We start from the raw sequence: 27,359 nt of genomic DNA on the forward strand, positions 1-27,359 counted from the left end.
TGGGTCTTAATCATTTATTAGGTTCAAGAAAAAAAATGTTACAGTTTATACATGAACAACTAATCTCACTTGAAGGTGGAGTTGATTTATTAGTAAAAACCAGTGATAAGAGAAAGATAAAGAGAGGAATAGCAAGCCTTACTGGAAATGATATAATTAGCTAAACAAAAGAAGTCTTCTTCATGACACTGGGATCTACACCTCCCATAAGCCATCACTTAGCTAGTGTTCCCAACACGGAGCAGTTTCATTGACACATCATTAATACCGACACGGTGGTGAAATTGATCAAATCAAGAAAACGACAAAACAAAACGACAAAGGGGGGTAACTTTTCATTAAGGTAGTGTCTTATAAATGCATCCAGACATAGTAGACTCAACACAAGCGGCTGAGATGTTTGTCATCGACACACAAATGCAGAATGCAGATGCTGATCTCACTCGCAAAATGAAGCGTTACCAGGAAAAGAACAAACAGTTTGTGAAACAGCCTGTTTTGGTCTCCCAGGTGTGTGCATACAGACTGGTTACATTTTACAGACACGAGAGGGCAGAGCAGACAGAGGTGGAGGTGACTGAAGAAGAGAGGAAAGTAACACAAGGAGAATACACCAGGGTCAGGGCAGAGTGTTGTGTTGAAGAGACAGCATACAAACACTAACCATCAGACTGGGGGGGGGGTTTGCTTGTTTCATATCTGGATTTGATATTTGTACTGGGGGGATGCAGAGCAGTAAACCATGTTTCCTGCACCCTCTCCAAACAGTTGGAGACATACACGGGAGGGGGGGTCAGTAATATCCGCTATCCTCTTTTACCGGTACCCAGGGCCTGGCTGAGTGTAGCCCTGACCGTAAGGGGGGCGGTTACGGGCATACGGGTTAGCAGCTCCTGGTGGAGGGGTGACAGTGTTGCCTGGAGGCGGGGTGTATCCTGGGCGGGGTTGGTACCCTGAGGCGGGCTGGGAGCTGGGTGGCAGGCTGTAGTTTGCAGGCTGGGAGGCCTGGGAGGTATAGTTTTGGGGGTTGAAGGCTCCTGGTGGATACTGCTGGGCTCCCTGAGATGGATGGGGCTGCTGCTGGCCACCCTGGAAGCCTGGAGCTGGAGCTGGACCGGAGGCTGGAGCCTGGGAGGAGGGAGGAGCGTAGTTCTGAAACTGCTGCTGCGGCTGAGGCTGTGGTGGGCCAGGCTGAGGGGCTCCGGGCTGAGAGCTGTATCCTGCAGAGACAGAGGAGGGAAGGAGCGTATTTAATTCATGCTAGAGATGAAAAAGAGCACCTTATTTCACAGCACAGCAGCTACCTTTTGTCTTGTCAAACCCTGACCATTTTAAATCTTACCAGAGTACTGCATACCGTACTGCTGCTGCTGAGGTGGGGCACCTGGCTGCTGTGGCGGGTATCCACCTGGAGCCTGGTACTGCTGATACACCTGACCTGAAGAGAGAGAGAGAGAGAGACAAGAACTGTCAGCACATATCAGTACACAGATAGAACCAAGACTAGAAGTATTGTCTTGTGATTGTACTGTATGCCTCCACGCTGCAGTAACAGTTTACATCAATGTCTGTCCAGGCTCATATGTCGCCATCACAGCAGACAATGCTTCAAACATGAATGTTGCCACAAAGCTACACATTCTAAAACATGGATGCTTCACACACATCTTCCCTCCGACAGCAGAGAGGATGTATACAACTAGCAGAGCTTCAAGGTGGACACACAAGATTAAAGTCACCGAGTCAGCATTTTATCAAAACATGTCCCCTGCTGTTCCTGAGTTATGATGTCGAGTAATGGCAGGAAAAGTTTTTTTTGCTGAATATTATGATGTCACAGTGAAGTTGACCTTTGACCTTTTGGGTATAAAATGTCATCATTTTTATTCTATTAGACATCTGAGAAATTATGTCATAATTAGTATATGAATTCTTCAATTTTGACCAAAAAAAATGTTTTGTGAGGTCACAGTAACCTTGACCTTAGACCATCAAATTCTAATCAGTTCATGACTGAGTCCAAGTGGACACTGATGCCAAATTTGAAGAAATTCCCTCAAGGTGTTCTTGAGATATTGCATTCATCTTCATGAAACAGATGAAGTAACAGTGACCTTGACTTTGACCTCTGAAATTGAATCAGTTCATCAAGTGGACGTTCGTGCCAATATTTGACAAAAAATTTCCTCAAGGTGTTCCTGAGATATTGCGCTCATGAGAATGGGATGGGCAGACAATCCCAAAACGTAATGCCTCTGGCTGCGGCTATCGCTGGTGCAGAGGCATGGGAAAAAAGAAGGATCTTTTTATTTTATTTTTTATTTACTTAACCTCTAACCAGGAAGTCCCATTGAGACTGAAAACCTCTTTTACAAGTGAGGTAGCAGCCAATAAGAGCACATTTAAAATGCAAGAAATACAAAATATAATACAAAAATCCACAATAAAACAACAACTAATCAAACACAGCGGCCTCTCAAGAAAAACAAGCACATGTCCGTCACCACATTCTGTATGATGCCCTTAAATTCATCAATGGATATAAAAAGCAACCACCTGGATAAGCGTAGCTGGTAACTACCAGAGCTGACACACAGAAGGGTGCAGAGGTCGGCTGGAAGTTTGCCCAATATTGCTTTACAGATAAAAATATACCAGTGCTGTTGTCTGTGAGTGGCCAACCCACCAAATCATAAAGAATGCAGTGATGAATGAGTGACTTTGCATTTGTAATAAAACGTAGAGATGCATGGTACACTGAATCAAGGCTATGAGAAATGAGGAGGGTGCATGCATAAATAAAATGTCACCGTACTCATTCACAGACAGAATCTAAGGATCTAAGTCGCTGTGAGGCAACAAGATATCTAATATCTAATTGAGTCATTATTTATTAAATCTATGACCCTATTTACACTTTCAAATGTCTTCTATCCAGACGTAATTTAATACACTTCAACTAACACTTGGCCACACATGAATCCAGGGATGAGCAATAAAATGATATTATATTGATATCATAACGAGCTAAATATCGTCTTAGATTTTGGATACTGTCACATAGTAAATGTTGTGTTTGTCTGGTTTTACAGGCTGCGTTACAGTAAAGTGAAGTAATTTTCTGAACGTACCAGACTGTTATTTGCCTTTACCCACTTAGTTATTATATCCACATTACAGATGATTATGTATCAAAAATCGCATTGTGTAAATATTTAGGGAAAGCACCAACAGTCCAGTAGAAATATTTGGTCAGAAATATCTTTGACAAACATATTTGATTTTCTCCTTATCGCCCATCCCTACATGAGTCAGGGTCAAGTCTAATCAATGTCAGTCCTACTCCAAAGTGGCAGCACTGCACGTGAGGCTGTTTGGTAAATGCCAAATCTGCCTTCTGGATTTCAGAACTTTAATTAACAGTCAACAGGTGGTAACAGCAGATAGCTGGCTAACAACTATCCAATACAGAGCGTTCTTTACAATTGTGTGTGTGCTTTTTTTTCCAATGCTACTTTTAGGAGGCCAGATATTTCCCTGGGCTAATATTCTCTCTACATATGTTCATTTGCCACAAAATATGTTTTTGCTCTATTACAAAAGTAGTCTAATCATATACAAGCCTTCAACAAGAGCAGTATATATGAAGGAGGGCTTTAATCATCAATAACGCATGTTGTGATTGGCTATTCAGGGTGTCTACAGGTATCAGACACTTCATTTAATGCTTTTGAAGACCTTTTCTAGATCATCTATAACCAAATTTAAGATTCAAGCACTGCGAGTAAATATAAAGGATATGTGGTCCTGCGCAGAGGTAGGTTTTCTGTGGGAGTACTGTTATTACAGGAGTTAAATTAATCTACATTTTGCCAACAGGTAAGTGCAGTGTTTTTTCATCAGGTATCAAATTTGATCTATTTGTAATCAGAACTGATCGGCAGGCTGGTCTACCTTGATAAGCGGCCTGCTGTCAAGGCTCTTACATAAACCACGTATTTTTGTAGTTACAGTTAGGAGGAATGAGATTGTGTATACATCCTGGAGAGACAGTTGTATTTATACCCTCTTAACATCTGTCTTGAATTCAATGGGATGGTAAATTCATCTTCACGAATGCGTCTTGGTTGCATTTACAGCTTTTTTTGCCATCAGACAGCGATCTGTGATGCATGAAGTAAGTAAGTGTAAATGGGGTCTCTGTATCTTCAAGGAAACACCTGTGCATCTGGACAGAATAACACACGACTGCTTCAGTAAAAACAGCTGCAACCGCTTTGATACAACTATTTGTAGCTAAAAGCCCAGTACCCACAGACGTCTCTCTCTGTGGGACTTTACAGTAAAATTTGTCTTCGAGCTAGAGAACAGCAGGCAGGTGCCCGGGTAGACACAAACACACACATACACAAAGTTAAGGATCAAAACTGAGGTTGCCATATGTGTTGACTATCAAGGTACTATAGGCACACAGACAAGGAGGAGTCGTCCTCTGCACCAGCAGACATGTCTTTTTTTTTGCAGACAGTGACTTCCTGCTGCACTTTTATTAACAATGACTTCACCGGTCCACACTACATACGTGCACATGTGTAGGATGGACACCACTATCTCGACGGCTCCGGTTGTCTCGGTGTTGTGCCTTAAAAGGCCTTTTTACATCAAAAGACGCCTGCAGCATTTTAATACTTATTAACACGTTTGAAAAGCATGACAAGTAATCAGTAGTATCTTTGTTGACAGTGATGCTGTCACACATCTTTTCTACATCTGAAAAACATGGAAACTATTTTTCCTTGTTATTCTAAATTTGCTCATCAAGTTTTCCATTGAACGCCTGACTGTTCGGCAGACAAGCAAAGACTTGGCAAACTGGTGTTCTCCCTTAACAAGGCCCAATTTTTTCTCCCAAATCTCCTGCCTGGCATATAAATCGGTGTGACGACACATAAAAAATACACAAAGAGAGAGGGCATAATGAAAAAGGGCCACACCAGGGTTCACTGGTTTTTCAAGCGCTGGTAAAACTGGTGCTGATTTTCCACTCTTTGGGAGGGCTGACATGACACTTTACAATCCTTGAGAGTCTCAACAAAGTGAAGCTGAAAAGAGACTCCTATCAAATTATGTACTGTCAGGGAAATTTAATGCACACAGAAGTAACCCTGTTTTTTTGTATCTGATAATTCAAAACATTCAAAAGCCCTTTTTACACAGAAAATGTGCAAGAGAGCCGCTATGGAGTCCCTTCATAATGCCGCCTTTGCTTTATATATATATACATATATATATATATATATATATATACATACAGTACAGGCCAAAAGTTTGGACGCACCTTCTCATTCAATGCGTTTTCTTTATTTTCATGACTATTTACATTGTAGATTCTCACTGAAGGCATCAAAACTATGAATGAACACATGTGGAGTTATGTACTTTACAAAAAAAGGTGAAATAACTGAAAACATGTTTTATATTCTAGTTTCTTCAAAATAGCCACCCTTTGCTCTGATTACTGCTTTGCACACTCTTGGCATTCTCTCCATGAGCTTCAAGAGGTAGTCACCTGAAATGGTTTCCACTTCACAGGTGTGCCTTATCAGGGTTAATTAGTGGAATTTCTTGCTTTATCAATGGGGTTGGGACCATCACTTGTGTTGTGCAGAAGTCAGGTTAATACACAGCCGACATCCCTATTGGACAACTGTTAAAATTCATATTATGGCAAGAACCAATCAGCTAACTAAAGAAAAACGAGTGGCCATCATTACTTTAAGAAATGAAGGTCAGTCAGTCCGGAAAATTGCAAAAACTTTAAATGTGTCCCCAAGTGGAGTCGCAAAACCATCAAGCGCTACAACGAAACTGGCACACATGAGGACCGACCCAGGAAAGGAAGACCAAGAGTCACCTCTGCTTCTGAGGATAAGTTCATCCGAGTCACCAGCCTCAGAAATCGCAAGTTAACAGCAGCTCAGATCAGAGACCAGATGAATGCCACACAGAGTTCTAGCAGCAGACCCATCTCTAGAACAACTGTTAAGAGGAGACTGTGCGAATCAGGCCTTCATGGTCAAATAGCTGCTAGGAAACCACTGCTAAGGAGAGGCAACAAGCAGAAGAGATTTGTTTGGGCCAAGAAACACAAGGAATGGACATTAGACCAGTGGAAATCTGTGCTTTGGTCTGATGAGTCCAAATTTGAGATCTTTGGTTCCAACCGCCGTGTCTTTGTGAGACGAGAAAAGGTGAACGGATGGATTCCACATGCCTGGTTCCCACTGTGAAGCATGGAGGAGGAGGTGTGATGGTGTGGGGTGTTTTGCTGGTGACACTGTTGGGGATTTATTCAAAATTGAAGGCACACTGAACCAGCATGGCTACCACAGCATCCTGCAGCGACATGCCATCCCATCCGGTTTATGCGTTAGTTGACGATCATTTATTTTTCAACAGGACAATGACCCCAAACACACCTCCAGGCTGTGTAAGGGCTATTTGACCAAGAAGGAGAGTGATGGAGTGCTGCGGCAGATGACCTGGCCTCCACAGTCACCGGACCTGAACCCAATCGAGATGGTTTGGGGTGAGCTGGACCGCAGAGTAAAGGCAAAGGGGCCAACAAGTGCTAAACACCTCTGGGAACTCCTTCAAGACTGTTGGAAAACCATTTCAGGTGACTACCTCTTGAAGCTCATGGAGAGAATGCCAAGAGTGTGCAAAGCAGTAATCAGAGCAAAGGGTGGCTATTTTGAAGAAACTAGAATATAAAACATGTTTTCAGTTATTTCACCTTTTTTTGTTAAGTACATAACTCCACATGTTCATTCATAGTTTTGATGCCTTCAGTGAGAATCTACAATGTAAACAGTCATGAAAATAAAGAAAACGCATTGAATAATAAATAAGCTATATTTATCATTATCACGAAAATGCACTGAAAATTATACTACAGAATGTTTTTTTTTTTAACTTTTTTTATTCAAATCATTTCATTATTTATTTGTGTTTTTGTACTGTTCTTTTTTTATTTTTATTTATTTATTTACATATATATATATTTTTTTTTTAGGTAATTTTCTTGTACTTTTTACTATTTTTTGCTAATTTTTGGGTCATCTCTTTTCAAGTTTATTTCCATGTTCTTGAAAGAAATGAAGCCAATTTGTTCAGGTTTCAAAGGGTTAAAGGTGAAAAAACTCTGTCCCCCCATTCCGAGACCGTACTTTACATCTAAAAAAGCGAGGTGGAATATTGGCGTGTCATTACGGCCTACAACAGGCAGTGTAAAATGGTCGAAAGAAGCACAGTAACCACTGAATTATTGTCCTGAAGAAAACTGTCTTTGCAGCTGAAGCTCAATGAACCAGCAGTCAGAAAACAAGTCATATTACTTGCACTGGTAGACACTTGACAACTAAATATTTAGCTTGAAACAATGTACCTCTTCAGTGTCTTTTTATAAGCACTGTAGTGATGTGGCAACCATCTGTTATCTCACTGACAGCACCTTTAACATGAACATCGCGGTCTTCATTGTATGAGAAGGCATGTGTGTTAAATTGGCATCTCCTCCTGTTCTCCCCGGTCTGTAATCCATCAGGGGTGTTATATAAGAATGATGGAAGGATGTGGCGCCGTCAGACCCTTTGGCCTGGGGAGTTCATTTCACTCCGGTGTAGCCAAGAGGTCAGCTACGAGCCTGCTGAGAGCTCACGGGACAAAGAAATGACTGGAGGCTCACTAAAGACAGAGCTGCAGTGCTTCAGCAGAAAACCCCAAGTTGGGAAAATTATGTTCATTGGAACAAAGATGCATTTGGCTGTAGTTCTGCTGCACTCCAAGCATGCCTCAAGATGGAGTCATGAGAACAAGGTCCTATTTTTAAATAAACATATCACACCAAACGCATGTCTGCCCACCTGATAAAGAGCCTCGAGCAAATATGTGAGCAGTTGCTGCAAACACGTGTTTACAGTTTCTCTCTGTCTTGCACAGATGTTAATTATTGCCAAGAGTCTGTCAGCATCTGACAGACAACAGGTTGAAATCTGTACCATCTGCTTATGGATCTTGTTAGGAGCATTCTTATGGTACCAAGTAAACTGGGCTTGCACTGAAATGTGAGCTTAAGGCTAGCTTTAAAAGGCCACACATGCTCAGTTGGCATCCAATCTTATGTATTGCCTTTTATAAATTCTCGTGCATTGACTGGCTGTTCTGATTTGCCTCGAGGCTGTCATACTGACAAACAGTCTGCAGCCAGAGAAGGCAATAATGTGAGGAAAGGCTCGAGTGGGAGAGGAGGCTGGGCAGGATCTAGTTCATTGTCTGTGTGTGCCAACCATCTGCAGAATTGGAAGTCAGAAAAGAGACGAAGAAGGGAAACTGTAAGGAATGGATGGACTGTCCGTTGCCACATCAGGTTTCGAGATGTATCGAATGACCTGCTACAGGATTACAAGACGGTATCTAGCAAGAGCTGCCAATGTGTGTGATCACAAAACTTCACTGATCTCAGTGGGGAAATTACATTTTTTGCCTGCATAGTGAGGTCAAAGTGCAGCTTCAGGTCAGGAAAGCTGCAACCCCCCCAAACAGCCATTTGTGTATCAATTACTCATCCTGTGTTACATTTAACTTGTAAAGAAAACTTTGTATTTCCTGCTTACCTCTGGTGAATCAAGAAGGCAAAAACAGATCAAATTCTTGGTGAACTGAAGTTATAGGGGTCTGTGTTTTATTGAGGAATCCGAACTCTGGCTCTCAAACACCAAAGTCACACAATTACACAAACAAACTAACTGAAGGAGGCGGTGAAAGACCAGCAGCTCCTATCGAGTCAAAATTACTTTGTGTCAATGGAGACTGGCTTTGAAGAGAGAACAGATGAGTTTCACTTTTAGTTCAGTTATAAATGGAACTATTTACAGACTGTAACAACAATCTATCGCAGGGATTCATACTTCTGCATCGAATCGACGCTGTACCCTAAGCCGTAGCCTGACGTGCACCTCCCCAGAAATGTAACTACACGTCGCAGCGACGCAGACCTCCTGTCTATTTTTGTAAGCTGAAATCATTTCCCTCAGTGGAAACGCAGCTTGTATTTACTTTAAATTCACAGATAAGAAACAATAAATTGTGAAGACAATAAAGCCTCCACAAATATAGCATTTTAAATCTTGTGTGTGATTTATCCTGGCTTCATATGAGCAGAGGAAATCTCTGCACGTCGCTAGGCTAATTTATACAATTTAAAATGCCATAGGCTTGTGCTAATAACGTTACCATGTTGTATTTGTTTGGAAGAACGTGTTTAGTAGAACACCGTTGTTTTGTCAGTGAACCTTGTGAGTTGTAATGGACCTGAATTTTGTAACGTTACCTTTGTTAAATGTTGCTGTTGTCCCTGGCTTCATATGAGAAGAGGAATAGTTTGCTAGCCACTAGGCTAATTTATACAATGTAAAATGCCATAGTCTCGTGCTAATAACATTAGCATGATGTATTTGTGGGGAAAATGTGTCCAGATAAAGACAAGTTCTTTGTCTATGAATGCTGTCAGTTATAACAAAGCTGATTTGTGTACTTGTGTTTGAAATCGTCGATATTAAGCCATGGGCGGCAGTAGCTCAGTCCAACCCAAGTCCATCCCATACGGACTTGGGTTGGGAACCGGAGGGTCGCCTGTTCGAGTCCCCATCTGGACCAAATATGGAGCGTGGACTGGTGGCTGGAGAGGTGCCAGTTCACCTCCTGGGCACTGCTGAGGTACCCTTGAGCAAGGCACCCTCACTCTGACATCTCTCCACATTGTGCATGTATAGAGCCTGTTTGTGCATGTGTGTGTCAATCGGACCTGTGTGTTAATGACAACGGAGTGAAAAAAACTGAATTTCCCCTCAGGGGGATTAATAAAGTATATAAAATTAAAATATATATATATATATATATATATATATATATATATATATATATATATATATATATATATACCCCCAATATATCCTCACAGCTCCAATGAGCACAAGCATTCCCTCAGTACACCAGCTGGTAAACCCCCTGACTGAACAAGTCTTCATCTGGATCAACTAAACTCTTATTGAGCCCTATGGCCAGGCTCTGCAGCGCCACCAGGCCAAACCACAAACCACCAGTTAAATGAAAGTTATACCACATGTGAGCTGATCCTCTGTGTTGCAGGTGTGGTCAGTCAGGAGTCAGCAGTGTGACCGCTCTGTGAACATGCTCCAGCTCTCACAGGGTGCAAGGAGGAGGCATCTCCTTTGCTCCAGTGGTCTCCAAATCCAGCGGGGCCAAACCACAAGCTGAAAACAATCTGGTCCACTAACAGCGTCAACAATACAATATGCCTAACCTCTGTGGCTGCACCTGTCTGGGCCTTTCTTCATAACAACACGAGAAACAGCCAGAGAATTCCCTCATGCTAACAGACATAGTTGGATAAGGGAAATGGACACACAAGATTGGCACAGAGGATGATTTCCCAGAATGGTACTGTGCTGAGAATGAAGTAAAATAAGTCAGGTTTGTTTTTGCCAACACGCTGCCACATCCTTTGTTCATTTATCTTCATCCTGGCCTTGGGTTGGTCCGTGTCAAAGATCGCACAGGGGGGAGGGCTTTGATAAAGTCTCTGCTGAGTAAGATAAACCCCAAATCCATGGATACTCTTGTTTACAGAGTGTTGATTAAGATTCCACAGTGGTGAGACTCAAGTATCTTTTCTGCTGCAACAGCAGGAGGGATGTGATTCCCCCAAAACAAGGAACATGCACGTGCTAACAGAACATGCAGCAAACTGTCAACAAGTCTGTGAACTCATCCTAACTATTTTCCTCCTCAATATGTTCCTCTAACTGAAGTATGTGCTTTAATTTTTACATTTTCTTTGGAGTTTGCTCTCCTCATAACAGAACAATACTCTACCACTCTGTTAACATTTCATCTAATCTAATCACTGACAGGATATTAGATCTGTAATCTAGTCAGGAATAAAACAACACAGCTAACTAAACAAAGGTAGCATAGCAGGGTCTGGTGTATTCTTTGATCCGAGTCTGTTACACAAATATGAAATTATACTTGATCGTGTAATTGTTTTCAGAGTGGACACAGTCAAGCGAGGCATGAAATTACTTCTCACACACAGCAGGACGATGACGACTGCAGCGGTGACTGCTCATAGTCCTGGAGTAAATCCTTTAGTCACAGTTATGAAGAAAAGGAAAGGGGGTCATTTTGCATAACGAGCCTGTGTGAATGTGCTGTACTGACAGGAATAAACTCATACGAACATAAAAAAATTATAATACTTCAGTGTCTATAATTTTATACGTTTTACTGTCATAGATTTTGATTTCTTTTTATGGTTTTTACTGCTGTACTGTGTGAGTGGACCACGACTCTGAGACGATGCACAGCAACCTGAGAGGGGAGTAACATATCTGTCTGGGTGGTGGAGTGTTAAGCCTAGTTCACATTACACGATTTTCACCGTGATTTTGACGTCGCAGAGGATCTTGAGAGCCACCTTGGGTCGGAGGTGAGTCGGCAGATAGTCTGCCACGACAAGTCCTCCTGTGTGAACAAGCCTACGAGAAAGTCGCCCCCTTGTCTGAAAGTGGGACTGGATATCTGGTGTGCTAGAAAACTGAAGAAGTCTGACACAACTGACAAAGAGCATCAGCCAATGAGAGGCAGGATACGTCCCACGTCAGCACGCAGGAGGACGGAAGAAATGAGGAGGACAAGTCGCAGTGTTGCCAGGTCCGCTTATTAGTCGCGACTTTGGGCTTGTTTCTTGTAAAGTCGCTTACAAATATTGGTAGTCGGGTTGCTTTTTTCTGGGCTTGTTCCTAAAGTGGAGTTGCTTATTTGGGCTTGCTCTCTAAACGTCGCCTTTCGCCTTATTAAGGCTGAGAGGTGCCAGGTTTCTGGAGCAATTTAAACAGTGAGTAGATACTTCATGTAAAATGCTGCCTCAGAGGCTTTTCCACCCTGACCAAAATACAGCTCTCTGAAATAATGAATACATACTGTGGTCCTACTTAAAGATATTTAACATTCTGCAAGATATTGTCAACCAACAGCTTCAGTACAAACGAATCTGTATCAGACTTCAATCTTCATCAAATCAACATGGGTGGAGCCTTGTCGCTAAGGCACTGACAAAACTTCAGATTTGTATATGGATTGTCAGGCAGGGGATGACTCAACCTGCTTCTCCAACAGCTTCCACTTTAGTGGGAGTGGAACATTATGAAAAAAAATGCACATTTAATAAAAGTGAGTAGCAGATGGACTGTTGTATTTGCACATAGTTTTCTAAGGATATCGCAGGCTGTTCATCATTTGTTTTGAACAATTTCAGAACGTACTTGTATTCTTTTTACACAAAAAAGGGAACATTTTGAAGGGGTTGTTATTTATGGGTTATTATGTAATGGTTTTACTGGCACGGCGCACAGACGTATGTGGTTGATGAACTACAATGAGTTTGACACCCCTGGCTTGAACTCTCTGAGACCCATCACTGATGCATTTCTTTTTTCTTTTGTATAGGGGGGCAGGGGATATTTATGGAGATAGCAGGTCAACAGTATATACCACATAGATGTGATATACATCATCTGAAAGCAGGGAACCTGACGATTAATTTGAGTTGCAGTTTAGCACTTTGTGTTAAATTTTCCTAGCCTAGTCATAAATCAGTGATAAATGTGTTTTGGTTAGGTGCCTATTCAAACTTTAAAAGTTTAGAGTGTGTGAGGACTTAGAACATTATGATAGAAGTAAATAACAGCCATTCCCATGCTTAAATGTGTCTCTTAACTCCCTTATTGTCAATATACCTGCATATAAAGCCATGCATTCTTTGAATGTCTGGGGCCTGTAGTTTGTGTTTGTAAAGTTCCATGAGGCTGTGATAATCCTAGAGGTTACAATAGGTCACTTTATACAGTGATGTCAAGTTTCAAAAATGGTCTCACTGCAATGAAATCACTACTGTGGGGCTATCATCATCACACATGAATAAAACTAGGCTCATTGAATCCACAAGAGTCTCAGCTTTCCAGTCATACCCAGTTTAGTCAATAACAAGACTGTTTAGGCACACCATAAATATTTTAAAACAACATTTTTAGAGTAGGCAAATATATCACATTTATACTGCGTGCACAAAAACTGCATGTTTTCGCCAAAAACTGCACGGGACCAGCATAAAGTAGGCATGTCGGTAAAGAGGGGAATCCCATTACCAATAAAACCTTCTTCATTCGGATATCTTGAGGTTAGAGGTCAAGACACCGCTGTGAAAACAGCCATGCCAGTTTTTTTTTTTCCCTGGCCAAAATATAGCCCTAAGAGTAATTACCTGGCCTGTAAATCAAATCATACCCGCAAAGACTCGTCAGGGGATACGTTTTTATTTTTATTCTTCCTACCTCAGGTTTATAAGATCCCATCCCAGGCAGAAGTACTCATCGGAAAACGAAAGAGCTCGAACTGGTCGTTTAGGGCAACACATTCAAACTTGCTAAACAACAGGGGGTGACATTTTTACGAGGCTATATTGGTGATAATATTGGAAAAACATCCCACATAACGGCACCACTGTAAAAGAGAATGTAATTGCTTAACCACCCATACTGCAGGATCTCCTCCTCCCTGTGGTCATTAGGATATTATCCCATAATGCATTCTTTCCACACAAATATGCCTCAGTGTGTGTCTGTTTGAATAGTCACCAGTTGCGCTGTAATAAATATGGCATGTGTGTATATAGGATTTCTTGGAGGATATTGTAAGTGTGTGCACAGGTCTTACCGTCCATGCCGGCTGGGGGTCCCTGCTGTACTCCAGCATAGGGGGCCTGTGGTTGGGGGGGCACCACTGGCTGGGGGGCTGCAGACGAGGAGGAGGCAATGCTGTCAGGGGTTCCTGAGCGCTCTTCTGGTGCAACCGCTGGGGGAGCTACTCAGATGGCACAGAGGAGATGGGAATTATTTACATTATTTACATCATTTACATAACCAATATGGATTGGGTAGGGTTGGATACGGTGCAATACCTGGGGCCTGGTCCTCGCTCAGGCCAAAAGCGGAGATAACATTCTTGCTGACCTCGTCCTGGTTTTTTAATGGGTCGAAGGCGGACATGCTGGCTGCACTGACTGGAGTGGCCTGTTTAACTGTGGGGTCCGCCACCACCACTTTGCCTTCACGTCCATCCACTGATTCTAGAAACAACAGCCACAGCAGAGATGAAAAAGCAGCAGAGAAGAAGACACCGGCCTTGTTGAGACCGCCAGCCCAAATTCGTGTTTTGGCATATCCAAACTGATTTTAGAAAGTCTAGACAGCAAGAAACCACATGAAATGCAATTTTTGCAACATGGATCCAAACCGCATTTGGAGGTGGTCTGAAATGTGATTTCAATCCTGCATGACAGAGACTGGCTTAAATGTGCCCAGAAGCTAACGCTAACCTTCGTACAGTCCCAACGAGGGCTTCGGTGTGATCGTATCCCTTTCAAAAGCTTTGTGATCCAGCCTTGAACTGCGGTGTGTTTTTTGAGACTTTGTAAAATAAACCCATAACCATTTTCCATGTTGAAAACAGTCAGTGTTGCTATTAGCCTCCATTTCTCATGTGTTGGAAATCCATGTCACTAGGGTGGCTATGTAGTTACTGATACCGCCTTGTCACCACAGCAACCCATGCTCATAGGTTGGTGATGCATGGACACACAAGTCTGACCTGATCACTTGCAAATAACAAATCTGATTTGCCTGCCATCTGAACACAGCCAAAATGTGGGGACCATGCAATGCATGTACACAACATTTTGACTCAACTATATATAAGTAAAAGAAGATTTGTTATAACACCATTAACACAAACATGTAGCACAACAAGTATGACGATTTAAGGGTTTTTAATATGAACACTGCCAAAGCCTCATAAAAGACCTTGATTATACTCCACCTGTTTGTCTCAGCATGAGGCCAAACTGCAAATTACACATCACCAATGTTTATTCTCATCCTTGATTCCAGCCAAATCACAAATATGATTATGTACTTTTTAAGAATAGGGCCAAATTAAAAGTTACAGCTCAGAGAGAATCATAAACGACAGCACAAAATCACTTTTACTACAGCAGCCTACTACCACACTGTAACATGACGACACATGTTCCTCGCATAAATGCTTCGGGAAGGGCCTTTTTCTGCACGAGATCAGCATGTGTGTGACTACAACCAAACTGGACTGAACCAGTATGTGCACAGTTCATAATTAAAGCTACAAACGCAGTGCATAACGCCAGACAAATCTCCATGTGAAAACAAGTTGTTAAATTATTCTAACAATGACTGACCCTTATAAAGTGTCTCAGTCTGGTGCCAGCATCCCTGTGGGATACAGATCTTACGATTCTGGCAGCCGGCATGTGGAATTATGAACAAGTGTTATTTGTTAAAGAGGCCGTGCGATTCCCATCAGTGGTGTTAAGAGACCTAACAGACAATTTGTGATTTAGAAAAACAAACAAAGAGAAATCAAACCACCTGGATTGTGTGTATGTGTGAACATATGGCATTGTCTAATGGGGCAGAATGTTGTGTGTGGATCCGACTAGTTTATGTGAGGATGATTCAAGACCCCTACACTTTGCGTGAGCGTCCTGTATCACCCTGTCAGGACTTGGCTTCCAATAATGACCTACTTGCTGTACATTATCCCGCTTACGTCGTTCTCATGTTTCAACAATTCAAAGAGCAGGTGTGCACATGAGCACTGTAGGAAATGACTCCAGAAATCACAAAGAGTAAAATTTATTATCGTATTTTAAGCCGACGGACACTGGATTTTAAGGCTGATACCTGATATCGATATTTTACATTTTGAAAAATGTGACAATGATAAATTGTCATAACATAAACAATCTTAACATGGATCCATCAGATTAGTTTTTCTTTTTAAATTTTGACCAAGATACATATTAAGTAGGACACTTTACAGCTGAAAAATCAACTCATCGGTGCTCTCTGGTGGACAACAATTAAAAGGTGACACAGTTTCTACAGTAAAGTCCCTCAAACTTTGTTTCTGCAATGTAATTCCTTGATACATAGCAACAACATGTACAAACTGATATAAGCAATAAGCTAATATTGGCTGATTTGTCAGATTAGATCTAACGTGTGTGCTCGTGTGTGGGGGTGCTTACCACTGTCTGGTGCTGTAGCGGCCAAACCAGGCTCTGTGGGGGGCTCCAAGCTGTCCAGGAGGTTGTTGACTTTATTCCTGAGCTCAATGAGCTCCCTGCGCAGGTACTTCACCTGACTGGACTCCAAAGGCCGTGGCTGACCATTCACTGCGGATAACGAGAGACGAAGAGACAAGTGAGCAAATTTAACAAATTCTTATTTGTTTTGGGAGATTGAACAAAGTCAGACATTCCTCTACCTCCGCACAGCCGTCTCCATTTGTGTGTTAGATCTCGAGGAGGGTGACAGATAGAACTTCACTCCTGAACGCTTTCACAGAAGACAACAATTCCCTGGTTCATAACTTTATTAATGGGGCTTTCTTGCCCATTACTGAGTCTGGATCTCATTAGTTATGATCATTTCCCACTTGGGGCGATGTTGTCGTGAATTTGAACTGCGTGATGACATAGATCGTGGTCTAGATCTGAGTTATAGCCATGAGTTCCAAGTAATATCTGGGTCAGAACGTGCATAAATGCATCAGCAGCTCAGCAGATGGTAAACCAAACCAAACGTGGCAGGAAAATGCTACCACAGAGATGCAGGTGGGCTTAAAGGGATAGTTTGGATTTTTTGAAGCGGAACTGCACTACAGTCAGTGTATAACCTACAGTAGATGGCAGTGGGCATGCCCCCAGTTTGGAGAAGCAGGCAGCAGTACCACTTTGAAAGCTCAACAATGCATTGCTGTGAATTAGGGTTAGCAGCAAAATATATTAACCTTTAAAAAACAAAAACAAAATCAGTCTTAGTGGACCCTATTTTGGGAATATTTTCATTGCTTTACCTCGCCGCCAGACTGCCGATTCCTTTGGCACTACATTTTCTCAACCATACAACTTCCAGATTCCTACATATGAGCGCAACTGTGCCAGATACCGTTTTACGGTGCAGGTCAGCTGTTTGCATCAGACTGTCAGCAGTTTGTGGAAAAGACAACATACACTAGAAAATTTAAAAAATGACTGATAATGTCAGCAACGACGATATGCCGTTAACTGTGGGGATAAAAGGATACCCTTGTGAACCAGTATAGAGAAGAATTTGTGCAGAGGGAGACTGAACAGGCTGAAAGAGAGAGGTGAAACTTCTGTTGAAACTGGAGGCAAAGAAAGAACACAAGCTAACTATGTAAACTATAAGCTCATGCTCATGGACCTAGAGATCTACAGCTGCCATGACTGTGATGTGGTTACAACACATCTTCAGGATCTGTGTGAATCTGAGGATGCCAGACCTTCTCACTTTACTGGTTGTCTGGTTAGTCGCTTCATTTATTTGTAGGTTTTTAGCGTAATTTAACCTGATGGCTGGGCACAGCAGTGCTCTTCTACAAGTGTCTCTCTCGCTCATTTGGCAGGGCTTCAAATAATCCTCTTGAGAAAAACATTCTCTCCAAAACGCTGAGTTGTCTCAGTCTTGCGGTTGGAGTGTTGATGTCTATATTCAGTTATTCAGTGTAACTAGCCACAGCTGTTTTCATTTCTTTGTTTGAAAAGCCCATTAAAACACAAGCTTGCACCATCTTAGAAATCTTTAGTAAAGTCAAGTTCAGTTTCAGTTTTATTGCACAACATCACTATCTGACCCAAACAGCTGACCTGCTGTGTAATACAGTTGCGCTAGTGCCAAAGGAAAGGGCTGCCTGACGACAAGGTAAAGCAGTGAAACTATTCTCAGTTTAGCACCCGCTTAGACTGATATTGATGTGCTTTTTTGGGGGTAGGCCTTTTAGTAAGTGGCGAAAAAACGTTTTGCTGTTAACACCTGTCCACAGCGGTACCTTGCTTAGTATCCATGGCAGTACTCCTGCCTGCTTCTCCAAACTGGGGGCGTGTAGTTAATGGCATATCATTATTGCTGACACAATCAGTCATTTTTAAAATGTTCTTGTATATGTTGTCTTTGCCATAAACTGCTGAAAGTCTGACCCAAACAGCTGACCTGTGCCGTACAACAGTATCTGGCACAGTTTTGCTCGTGTAGGATTTTGGAAGTTGTACAGTTGAAAAAATGTAGTGCCAAAGGAATTGGCAGTCTGAAGGCAACGTAAAGCAATGAAAATAATCTCAAATAGGGTCCACTAAGACTGATATTGATTTTTTTAAGTGGCTAAAATACATTTTCCTGCTGACCCTAACTCCCAGCAATGCATTGCCGAGCTTTCAAGGTAGTACTCCTGCCTGCTTCTCCAAACTGGGAGCATGCTGACTACCATCTACTGTAAGTAATTAACTGACTGTGGATAAGAATCTCAGACAACTCCATGCCCAAACATCCAAACTATATCTTATAACATTGAGGCTGCATTAGAAGCAAAGGACACACTGTATTTTTTCAACTGTCAAGTAATGATTTACAGGTAAGTAGACAGACAAAATGTATAATAAGGTCATGATGAGTACAAACTGTATTATACAGTGACATCTGCTAATTTAAAATAAACACAATGGATACTCATAATTCTGCAGTGCATTGGTCTGGAAAAGCTGATAATTCTACACTAAGTACGTGGACATTATGAATAATGACCTGTCCCAATTCTGTTGGCTCCACACTGTAAATACCCGAGATTCATGTATCACATGCTTGAATCCACAAAGCTATTCACAACAGCCGCCGGGCTGACAGAGGAATTAATAGCTTCATTATCACATCCTGCCAGCTGACAATGGAGTTGGGGAATGCTGAGCAAAATGGTGCTGGTTTGTTGTGATTACTTAATGAAATAAAAGCACAACAATCAAACCAATAGGTTCCGTTATTACACTGTCAGACTGCAGGAAACACAGCACAGAGGCCTTCACACTCATTGACCCTATGTGACCTGTACCACATGTGTCGCTCTACCTCCTTTCAACCTTTATTTTCCTACTACAAATTGACCTAGGAGTGAAATTTCCATTGCGAAAAAAATGGATGTGAGAAAAGAGATCACCGGACATTCCTTTCTCACACAAGTTTGTCTGTTTGAGTGGATAATGCTGAACAGAGATGCACGGGGTCATGAGGCGCTACGCTGAGACACAGGCTGCCACGACATTCCAGCTACTCTCGCTCGTTTTGAGTCTTGACACATGTCCGCAAATATCAGGTCCACGTGAGGTCATGACACGAAATGAGGAGCCAGGACTCAGATTTGATTAGAAGGAAGTAAGAAAGAGAAAAATCTTACAGCTCCCTGGCTAATAATAGCAGCAACACGAGGACTGACTGAGTTGGAGCAGAGTGCAAGAAACAACATCATGTTGTCATTACAGATTCACGTTGGGCCATTTTAAGTTCAAATCATGATAAGATTATTAAATTTGTAGGATGCACATCCACGGTGTGCTATGGTTTTAAGTTTTGCCTTCCACAGCTGATAGCAATATTGTGTTGACTCAGCTCTGACTTTTATTTATGCCTATATTCCCATACTAGTGACTCTCTACCAGAATTTTATTTCCTGGCAGGAAGGAACACAATTTAGACTATCCATTAGCCAAACACTAGGTCATCATCCTGCCTTTAAATTAATAACATATACAGGACGTAGAATAATTCATGAACAATAACAGAAACACATGTAATGTAGAAACGGCCTGCTGGGAGACACAATCAGTGAAAAAAATCAAGTTGTATTTTGACATTTACAGACGCAGATCATGTGGTGTATTAGGCCTTTTATGGACATGTATTGAAAAGTAAGAATGAAAGAAAACTGTCCCAGATGGCATGTCTGATCAGCACAATTTAATATCAACTCGGATCAGCTTCAACAACATATCAATATTATATCAATACTGTGATATGAAACTAGATATCATCCTATATGGATACCTCATATTGCAAGTGTTGTCTTTTCGTGGTTTAAAAGGCTGCGTTACAGTAAAGTGATGTCATTTTCCGAACTTAGCAGACTGTTACAGCTGTTCTATTATTTGCCTTAACCCACTAAGTCATTATAACTACATTACATATGAATATTTATTTTAAGAATCTCATGTGTAATCAGGCCGACTCAGTCTGGCACTCCTAATGCATTAGAAAAGACCCTGAATCTGTTTTTGTCATGTGTTAATAGTATGGCTTGTCATATTGCTCTGGACTGAGTATGATTGTCTTGTTTCATTCACTCATTCATTTTCCGTAACCACTTATCCTCTTGAGGGTCACAGGGGGGCTGGAGCGTATCTCAGCTGACATTGGGCGAGAGGCGGGGTGCACCCTGGGCAGGTCTCCAGACCTTTTCTTTCTTTCTCCCTGTATGTAGTTTTCTGTTCTGTAAATCTGTTTTGCTTTACAAGAGGTGTGTTACAGAGAAAGGGGGGCTCAGTTTACATGTAATTATACCCAATAAACATAGTCGGAAAAAAAATCTTGTGCAAATATTTAGTGAAAGCTCCAATAGTCAACCCTAAAGTATTGTTGCAATATCGATCACGGTATTTTGTAAAAAAAAAAAAAAAAGGTGATCTGATTTTCATCCGGCCCTACTTCAAAGGAAAAGCGGGTACAGCTGATTAATGGATGGAATATGAGTCATCTTTAATTTAGCACTGGTGTCTGCCTTCTTTGCTTCCATGGCAACAAAGTCTGCAAGTTACCAAAACTTAATCAATTTAACAGTGCATTTTGTCTGTCTTATGATAAGGAAACCCCCACTAACAGCTCAAATTTAAGAAAAATTAACATACTAATGTCTGGACAAGATCAAGTTTCTATTAAAGTTTTGTAATAAAACAAGCCAGAAGACACCACTTACCCATAAAGCTGCATGTGCATTTCCTGTATATGCCATTTTAAGTATTTCTACTCAAGCAATGATGAAAATCATAACCTTGGTCAAGTATTAATCAATCAATACTAACTTATCTGCAAGTACTGTATGTAAGTTCTGCACAAAACCTGCATGTTCAACACAACGTATACACTATAACTAAAAGCAGGCCTCACCCTGACACATTAGGGCAAGGCTAACTGGTTGTTTTGTTGGAATGTTAAATTCTTTATGACCTACACCTTAAGTCACGTTGCTACAGGGCTACTGATTGACTGTGGATTTAGCTGGGCTGGTCCATGTTTAAGATTGAGATTAGGGACCAGTATAACTGGCACAAATGGCTTTTGTTAACACATCAGTCCACTGCCTGTTACTTTGTTTGTTTGCTGAACCATCTCTAAGAAACACAATCCTCCCTAAATTAGTCAGAAGGGAGTGTAGGCAACTTTCATTCGGACAGAGGAAAAGCTGAGGTTTGTTGTGTAAAACATAAGCTGGACTGCCCTCCAGTGACTGGCTGCTGTAACAGCTGGTGTGAAAGATTTTGGTGTGCTGTTTATCATGATGACGCTATCACATGATTTAGGACATCTGCAGGCTTAAAGTTTGGATTCCTCAAGACAAGATTCACACACAGCATGGCTGCCTATGTCTATAAAGGGGAAATAGTAAAGAAATGCTTTGATATCTTACCAAATAAAGTCAGTTTGAGTATTCTACTGCACTGGATGGCAAATGAGAGGTCAGAGCTGTCGAAGATGGTGATGAGGTCATCATCTAGGAAAGGTAAAAGAGAGAGACCCGATGATAATATGTTTGATAATATGTTAAGACACTAAACAACATTGGAATTACATGGTCAAGTGAATAACTGACCTGGTCAAGTAAGTACTATCAGTATCATAAACTTTATGGTTTATAAAAAAATAAGCTGGCCTGTGTCCTGACTCACCTTCATCCTTGTATTTGATGGTGACCTCGTCATTACTCTGCAGCTTTCCCCTGAAGACACGCTGCATCATCAGCACTAGCTCATCGTAAGTGATGTCTTCATTGTGGATGGGGATGCGTCTGATGTCGTCGCCCAGCTGGGCTTTGATGATCAGCTTCCCGCTCAGGTCCAGCTGGCCATTCATGGTGCCGTCCGACCTCTTCTGCTCCCACCACTGTACAGGGTCAGAGGAGAGGTAAGTTTAACAGCCAACTACAGAACAAGCCAGACAAGCTAAGCCTGTTATTCTAGCTTTCATTAACGCTTTCTCAGTGCTAATCAGGGCCTATCGGAGTATGAGAAATTAGCAACAGCTGAATTGGACTAACTTTAATCATGTTTATTACTAAAAAAGAAAAGCTATCATTTATACAATTGGTTAAGGAGGTAACAGATAACGTCAGGCATCCATAGTATCAAGGCAACTGACTATACTTACAATACTGTTTGCAAGTCAACATGCTGCACCCCACCAGGGCTGCTATATAGTGATTAAATTAATAATGACGATGATCCCCTGCTCAGTATTAAAACAGCTGAATTATTTACAATAATCTGTACATCCATCTTTGTGAATAAATAAAACAATAACATCAAAACAGCCAAGTAAAAGTCAAACTGAGGCCTCAGGTATGACTGGGTCTGTATTAGTAGGTTAATAGGTCAGGGGAAGTGGCTGCTTTGAGTGATTACTTGTGATTAAAATGTGGTTTCTGCATTAACAAGAACACTGACATTAAGTTCAAATTAGCAGCTCCTCATTACTGTAACTGATCTTTATTGTCGTCCTTGAAAGGCACTTTGACAATTACAAAGAGTGGGAGGGAGCTTCTCTTTACTTAACACTTGATGTAATGGACTTTGAAGCTATTTAATGCCTCTCTCTCCCTGCAGGGCAGTGATGTGTCTTCTGAAGTCTATACTGAATATAGTGTAATTCAATCAAGAATGATGCCTATGGCTGCAGTGTCAGTATCACAGATTCACTTGAGGTGCAAAGTCTAAGGGTCAAACATCATCCTGTGAGGTGGCAAAGACAACTCTATGCTACTACAGACTTTGACCCAAAATATCAAAGCTTTCAACTATGTCTATAGGATCTTTTAGAGGAATATGATGTGTGGTTATTTGTCTGCTTGACAGGTTGACCTCACAGATTGTGTTTGAGTTGCAATCCTACATCTGTGTAACTGCAATTTACATTCATTCATTTATCAGTTGGTGACAAATGAACGTCACTCATTGATTGTGTGTAGTCAGCAGCTGGATTAACTATGGCGTTACCTGCTGATTTTCTAGGCCGGACAATAAAACAACTGTGAATTTAATTCCAGAAATGCTACGGCTTTGACTTTCCTAGCCAGATGAATAATTGGCTGGATGCTAGGGATTGTGTGGTAGCTAGCGCTTTAGCATACACTTAGGATAAATGGGGACAACATAAAACTGATTTCTACCGAGACTGGATGCACTGATGTTTGGTAAAACGTTTGGTACACCGGAATTAAACATTTAAAATGTCACTGAAGTGACGCTAAAGCTGACTGTAACAGATCCTCAAACGCAGAGTCATATATCTGTCAGTGGCCCATAAACAGCTATCTAGTGACTGCTAACGTTAGCTAGGCCGTTTCATCACTGACCTGTCAATGGTGACAATGTAAACTATGACTGTGGAATTAAAAGCAATAACATAGGTAATATCCATTTGTAAAATTCCATGATCTACAGTAGTATAGCTTGCTATACTTTCACTTTATAGCAATCGCTCGGCAAAAGCGGTTTCCTGTCTAACTTGTAACAGCTACCTTTAATTTACCGGAGCTAACGTTAGCTTAACTAACATTTTATTAAAACAGTATTGTATAAAACTCGCACCAGAGAAGAATAGCAGTGTTCATTTTTGTAAGTAACTTCCTATGAATCATCCTCGACACCTGTTTGGGCGAGCTATCGTTAGCTCCCTACGTAGCGAACTACCACTAGTAGCTGCTAACTAGCAAGCGAACCACTTAGCTAGCTAGCTAGCTAGCTAGCAACATAGCACTCAAACACTGAAACACAAAAGCTGCTGTGTGGCTATAAAACACTAAATTGTGTACGAAGACACTAAACAAAAGACAGTGTTTTACCCGAATCAGACGACTTGACCACGCTGTGTTTCACAGGTTTCTCCAAACCGTGAAAATCAAATCTGTTAGCTAGCCTAGCTAGACCCGGGTGCCAGCATCAGGAAGTGTCTTCCAACACTGTCAACGTCAACCAGTACGTGGCATTCATTCTGCGCAGGCGCAGATCGTCTGGAGCAAAGTGCATTGTGATGGATTGACTCACCTAAAACTAAACATTACCAGATATCATGTGACAAGTTGAAGAGTATTCATCTTATTTTTTATTTGGTTTACAATGCATGTTCTATGCATGTACACTTGCTTTATGATAACGAATGAGAATACCTGAAAACAGAACAGTACAGGCAGATATTTAAATTACCACCTTTCTTTTTTAATGGCTTAAATTAATTCTGTGGGGTAAAAGAGGACATAGTGAGAGGTAGACTTAATGAAGGAGGCAGCATCAGCACATCTGCAGCAGAAGCTAAATCATTTAACACAAACAGTATATATTCATATTTTACGTTTCTATTTCTAAACTATTTCTAAACTAGAGAACTAAATCTCAATTCTGTGATGCTCCACAGACAATAAATGATGAAGATGTTACAGATGACACTGAGAGCACCCAGGGGAATGTTCTAAGTATATCGGTATATTCTCAGGTTCAGAGCTGAGAACACAATAGAATAATGCACATTTGGACATGACAAAACAAAACAAACATCCTGTGGGTCCACAAAAATCAGGCTCCTATTTATTATCTATGGAGCAGCTCCAGACTTGATACCCTGTGACATCACAAGCTCGAGACTTACTTCTCAGGTTTCTGGCTTTGAGAGGGGGCAGCTCATGTTCTCAAATATTGGCTAAACTTTACTTGGCCATGGAAAAAGCATATATGAATTCATAATTTAGGTGGTGCTCCCTTTAAAGATTTTCATTGCAGACAACTGCTTCTCTGTAATTGTTATATAATAAATAAAAGAACTTGAAGTCAAATCATTTTTTGAGAGATAACAAGGATGTCCTTGAATGCTGCCATGTTTGTCGATGTTGCTTTGATGCCACTCCTGCTTGTGTGCAAAACACTTTAATCTGCTTTAAATAAATAACGATGACAAGAAAATCCAGGTTCCTGCATAAATTGTTCATCTCACTCTGTTTTACATATAAATGTCAGGGAACACCGGTGTCTAAGGTACAATATTACATGATAATGACTAAATAAATAGACATGATTAAGATGCATAACTTGTAAATAAATTAAGATAAAAACAGTTTTGCCCAGTCACAGCTTTCTTCACGCCATTATTTCTGCTTCTTCTCCTGAGTAGCGTCAAACCATGAGTCTAACAGCTTTTTCATGTAATACAACTGCCAAGCGTGCACTTGAACAGCAACCACCATGATGAGGTACATAACAGTCACTGCAGAGAAGCCAAAAATGAAGCGGTAGGCCTTTCCGTGGCGGTAGAGCTGCTGCGCCACAGGAAACATCTCCATTCCACCATAAATGAGAGGCGCCACGGAAAACAACCCTGCACTGATCATGGATATGACCAGGTAACTGATATTGTTCTTTGGCAGTGACAAGCTGCTGCAGAGCAGAGGGAGGAGGCTGAGCAGGTAGGGGTACTCCCACTGGTACGGCATGGATACTGTGTCATGTGACAACAGGTTTAAGTGGCTGACAGTCACCTGTGCCGCCACCAGAAGCCAGAGGAGAAGGTGGACCAGGTTTAACTTGCGCACCTCTGACTTCAGGGAGGCACTGTAAAACAGATAACAGATAAACAAAGGTGTGTTAGCGTTCCTTCTTGATATTGTTGCTAGTCGGAGATAAATATTTAATGATCAGTATCAGATCAGAGTTACTTGCCTCATTTGGTAAGATGGGGCCACCCTCTCTTTGTGTCTGTACACACTTCCATTGGCACCAGCAGCTCTGAGACCAACACGTGACGTCATGTTGAGGGAAACCTTCTGATACACAACACAAATCCGAATTCAGAGCCAAACTTGACAGAAGTAGAGCTCCAACTAACTTTATTATTCTAATAATTTATCTATATGGTCTATAGCAGTGGCTCCCAACTGGTGGGGCGAGGTCAAAAGGTGCGTCACGGGTCCATTCTGAATGGACCGGAAATGACTCACAACATTACAAGTTTGTGAAAAACACACTTTATTTTCAGGTATAGCAAATTTCCATTATAGAACTTTTATCTTGAAGTGCTGTTTCCTGCTGTAGAGTGAGTGACTAACAGACAGCTACTTGACAGAGAACTAGCTTGAGACATGGCCAAATGCAAGTATGATACTGAATGAGTTAAACTGTGTGGACCTGGAACTAATGACTGAGGAGAAATCTGGACCCTGTGGCTGGACCACTTGGGAACCACTGGTCTATAGTATGTTCAGAAATAGTGGAAAATGCCCATCATGATTTCCTAAACCCTAAGTGATGTTTCAAATTCTTTGTTTTGGCAGCATCCAAAGCCAAACATATTCAAGATGCTCAGGTGTGTTTAATTTACTATCACTTAAAAGGGAAAATCAGCAAATCCTGTTGAGTAATATTCTACTTTTTGCTCGAAAATGACTCAAACAATTAATCATCATCATCATCATTTTGCAAAATATGTAGTAAATCAGCTATTTGGTTAAGCCCTAGACACATCACTGCACATTGTTATCCTGCTCTTATCACAATATGAGACTGGACATGAGGCAGGTGTAACAACAAAATGAAGATGCTACTACAAAGAAGAGAAAAACGAGTAAAAAAATGATATGAATTAAACTAATATAAGCCAGAACACTATTTAATTCAATCACAAAGGTACTACCAGCTATTTAATTTAAAGTGAGTGATTTCAGGCGGATTATTTGGCTGTTAGGGCGATATGAAGCAGGCTAGCACGTTAGCAGCAGATGCTAGCTAACCTTATTCAGCATTACCTGTAAACACATCTAGTTAGGAGTACGTAACTACGTCACAAGCTTGCTGGGCCAAGCGTCGTGTTATTATCAGCAGAGTGTACACCATATCAAGTTGATATTCCTTATAATGCTTACCGTTGCGTATTTCCGTACCGTTTAGCTGAGCTTCTTGAATGAATCTGTCCAAACAAAAGATGTGACAGATGTTACGACCCGCTCAGCGCATGCGCACAACC

At 41.3% G+C, this 27,359-nt stretch overlaps 2 protein-coding genes across 4 annotated transcripts; both read right to left on the reverse strand.

The window, feature by feature from the left end:
* Window positions 1-24,348, reverse strand: tfg (trafficking from ER to golgi regulator). Of its 2 annotated transcripts, none has more exons than XM_049593611.1 (8): window positions 24,196-24,348; window positions 22,025-22,238; window positions 21,766-21,849; window positions 16,265-16,411; window positions 14,102-14,269; window positions 13,858-14,004; window positions 1,358-1,438; window positions 1-1,220 (listed from the first exon to the last, which is right to left on the reverse strand). In XM_049593611.1, exons 2-8 carry the CDS (start codon window positions 22,206-22,208, stop codon window positions 817-819), a joined length of 1,215 nt encoding a protein of 404 aa, XP_049449568.1. In that variant the 5' UTR covers window positions 22,209-22,238; window positions 24,196-24,348; the 3' UTR covers window positions 1-816. The 2 variants fall into 2 exon arrangements, with proteins under 2 accessions (XP_049449568.1, XP_049449567.1); XM_049593610.1 differs by having other exon boundaries at window positions 1,343-1,438.
* Window positions 24,349-24,481: 133 nt separating this feature from the next.
* Window positions 24,482-27,333, reverse strand: jagn1a (jagunal homolog 1a). Of its 2 annotated transcripts, none has more exons than XM_049593632.1 (3): window positions 27,259-27,333; window positions 26,060-26,163; window positions 24,482-25,951 (listed from the first exon to the last, which is right to left on the reverse strand). In XM_049593632.1, the coding sequence occupies exons 2-3, from the start codon at window positions 26,146-26,148 to the stop codon at window positions 25,489-25,491; spliced, it is 552 nt and encodes a 183-aa protein (XP_049449589.1). In that variant the 5' UTR covers window positions 26,149-26,163; window positions 27,259-27,333; the 3' UTR covers window positions 24,482-25,488. The 2 variants fall into 2 exon arrangements, with proteins under 2 accessions (XP_049449589.1, XP_049449591.1); XM_049593634.1 differs by having other exon boundaries at window positions 26,060-26,160; window positions 27,259-27,322.
* Window positions 27,334-27,359: the final 26 nt, after the last annotated feature.

The sequence above is a fragment of the Epinephelus fuscoguttatus genome, linkage group LG13, assembly GCF_011397635.1.
Source record: "Epinephelus fuscoguttatus linkage group LG13, E.fuscoguttatus.final_Chr_v1".
Lineage (NCBI taxonomy): Eukaryota > Metazoa > Chordata > Actinopteri > Perciformes > Serranidae > Epinephelus > Epinephelus fuscoguttatus.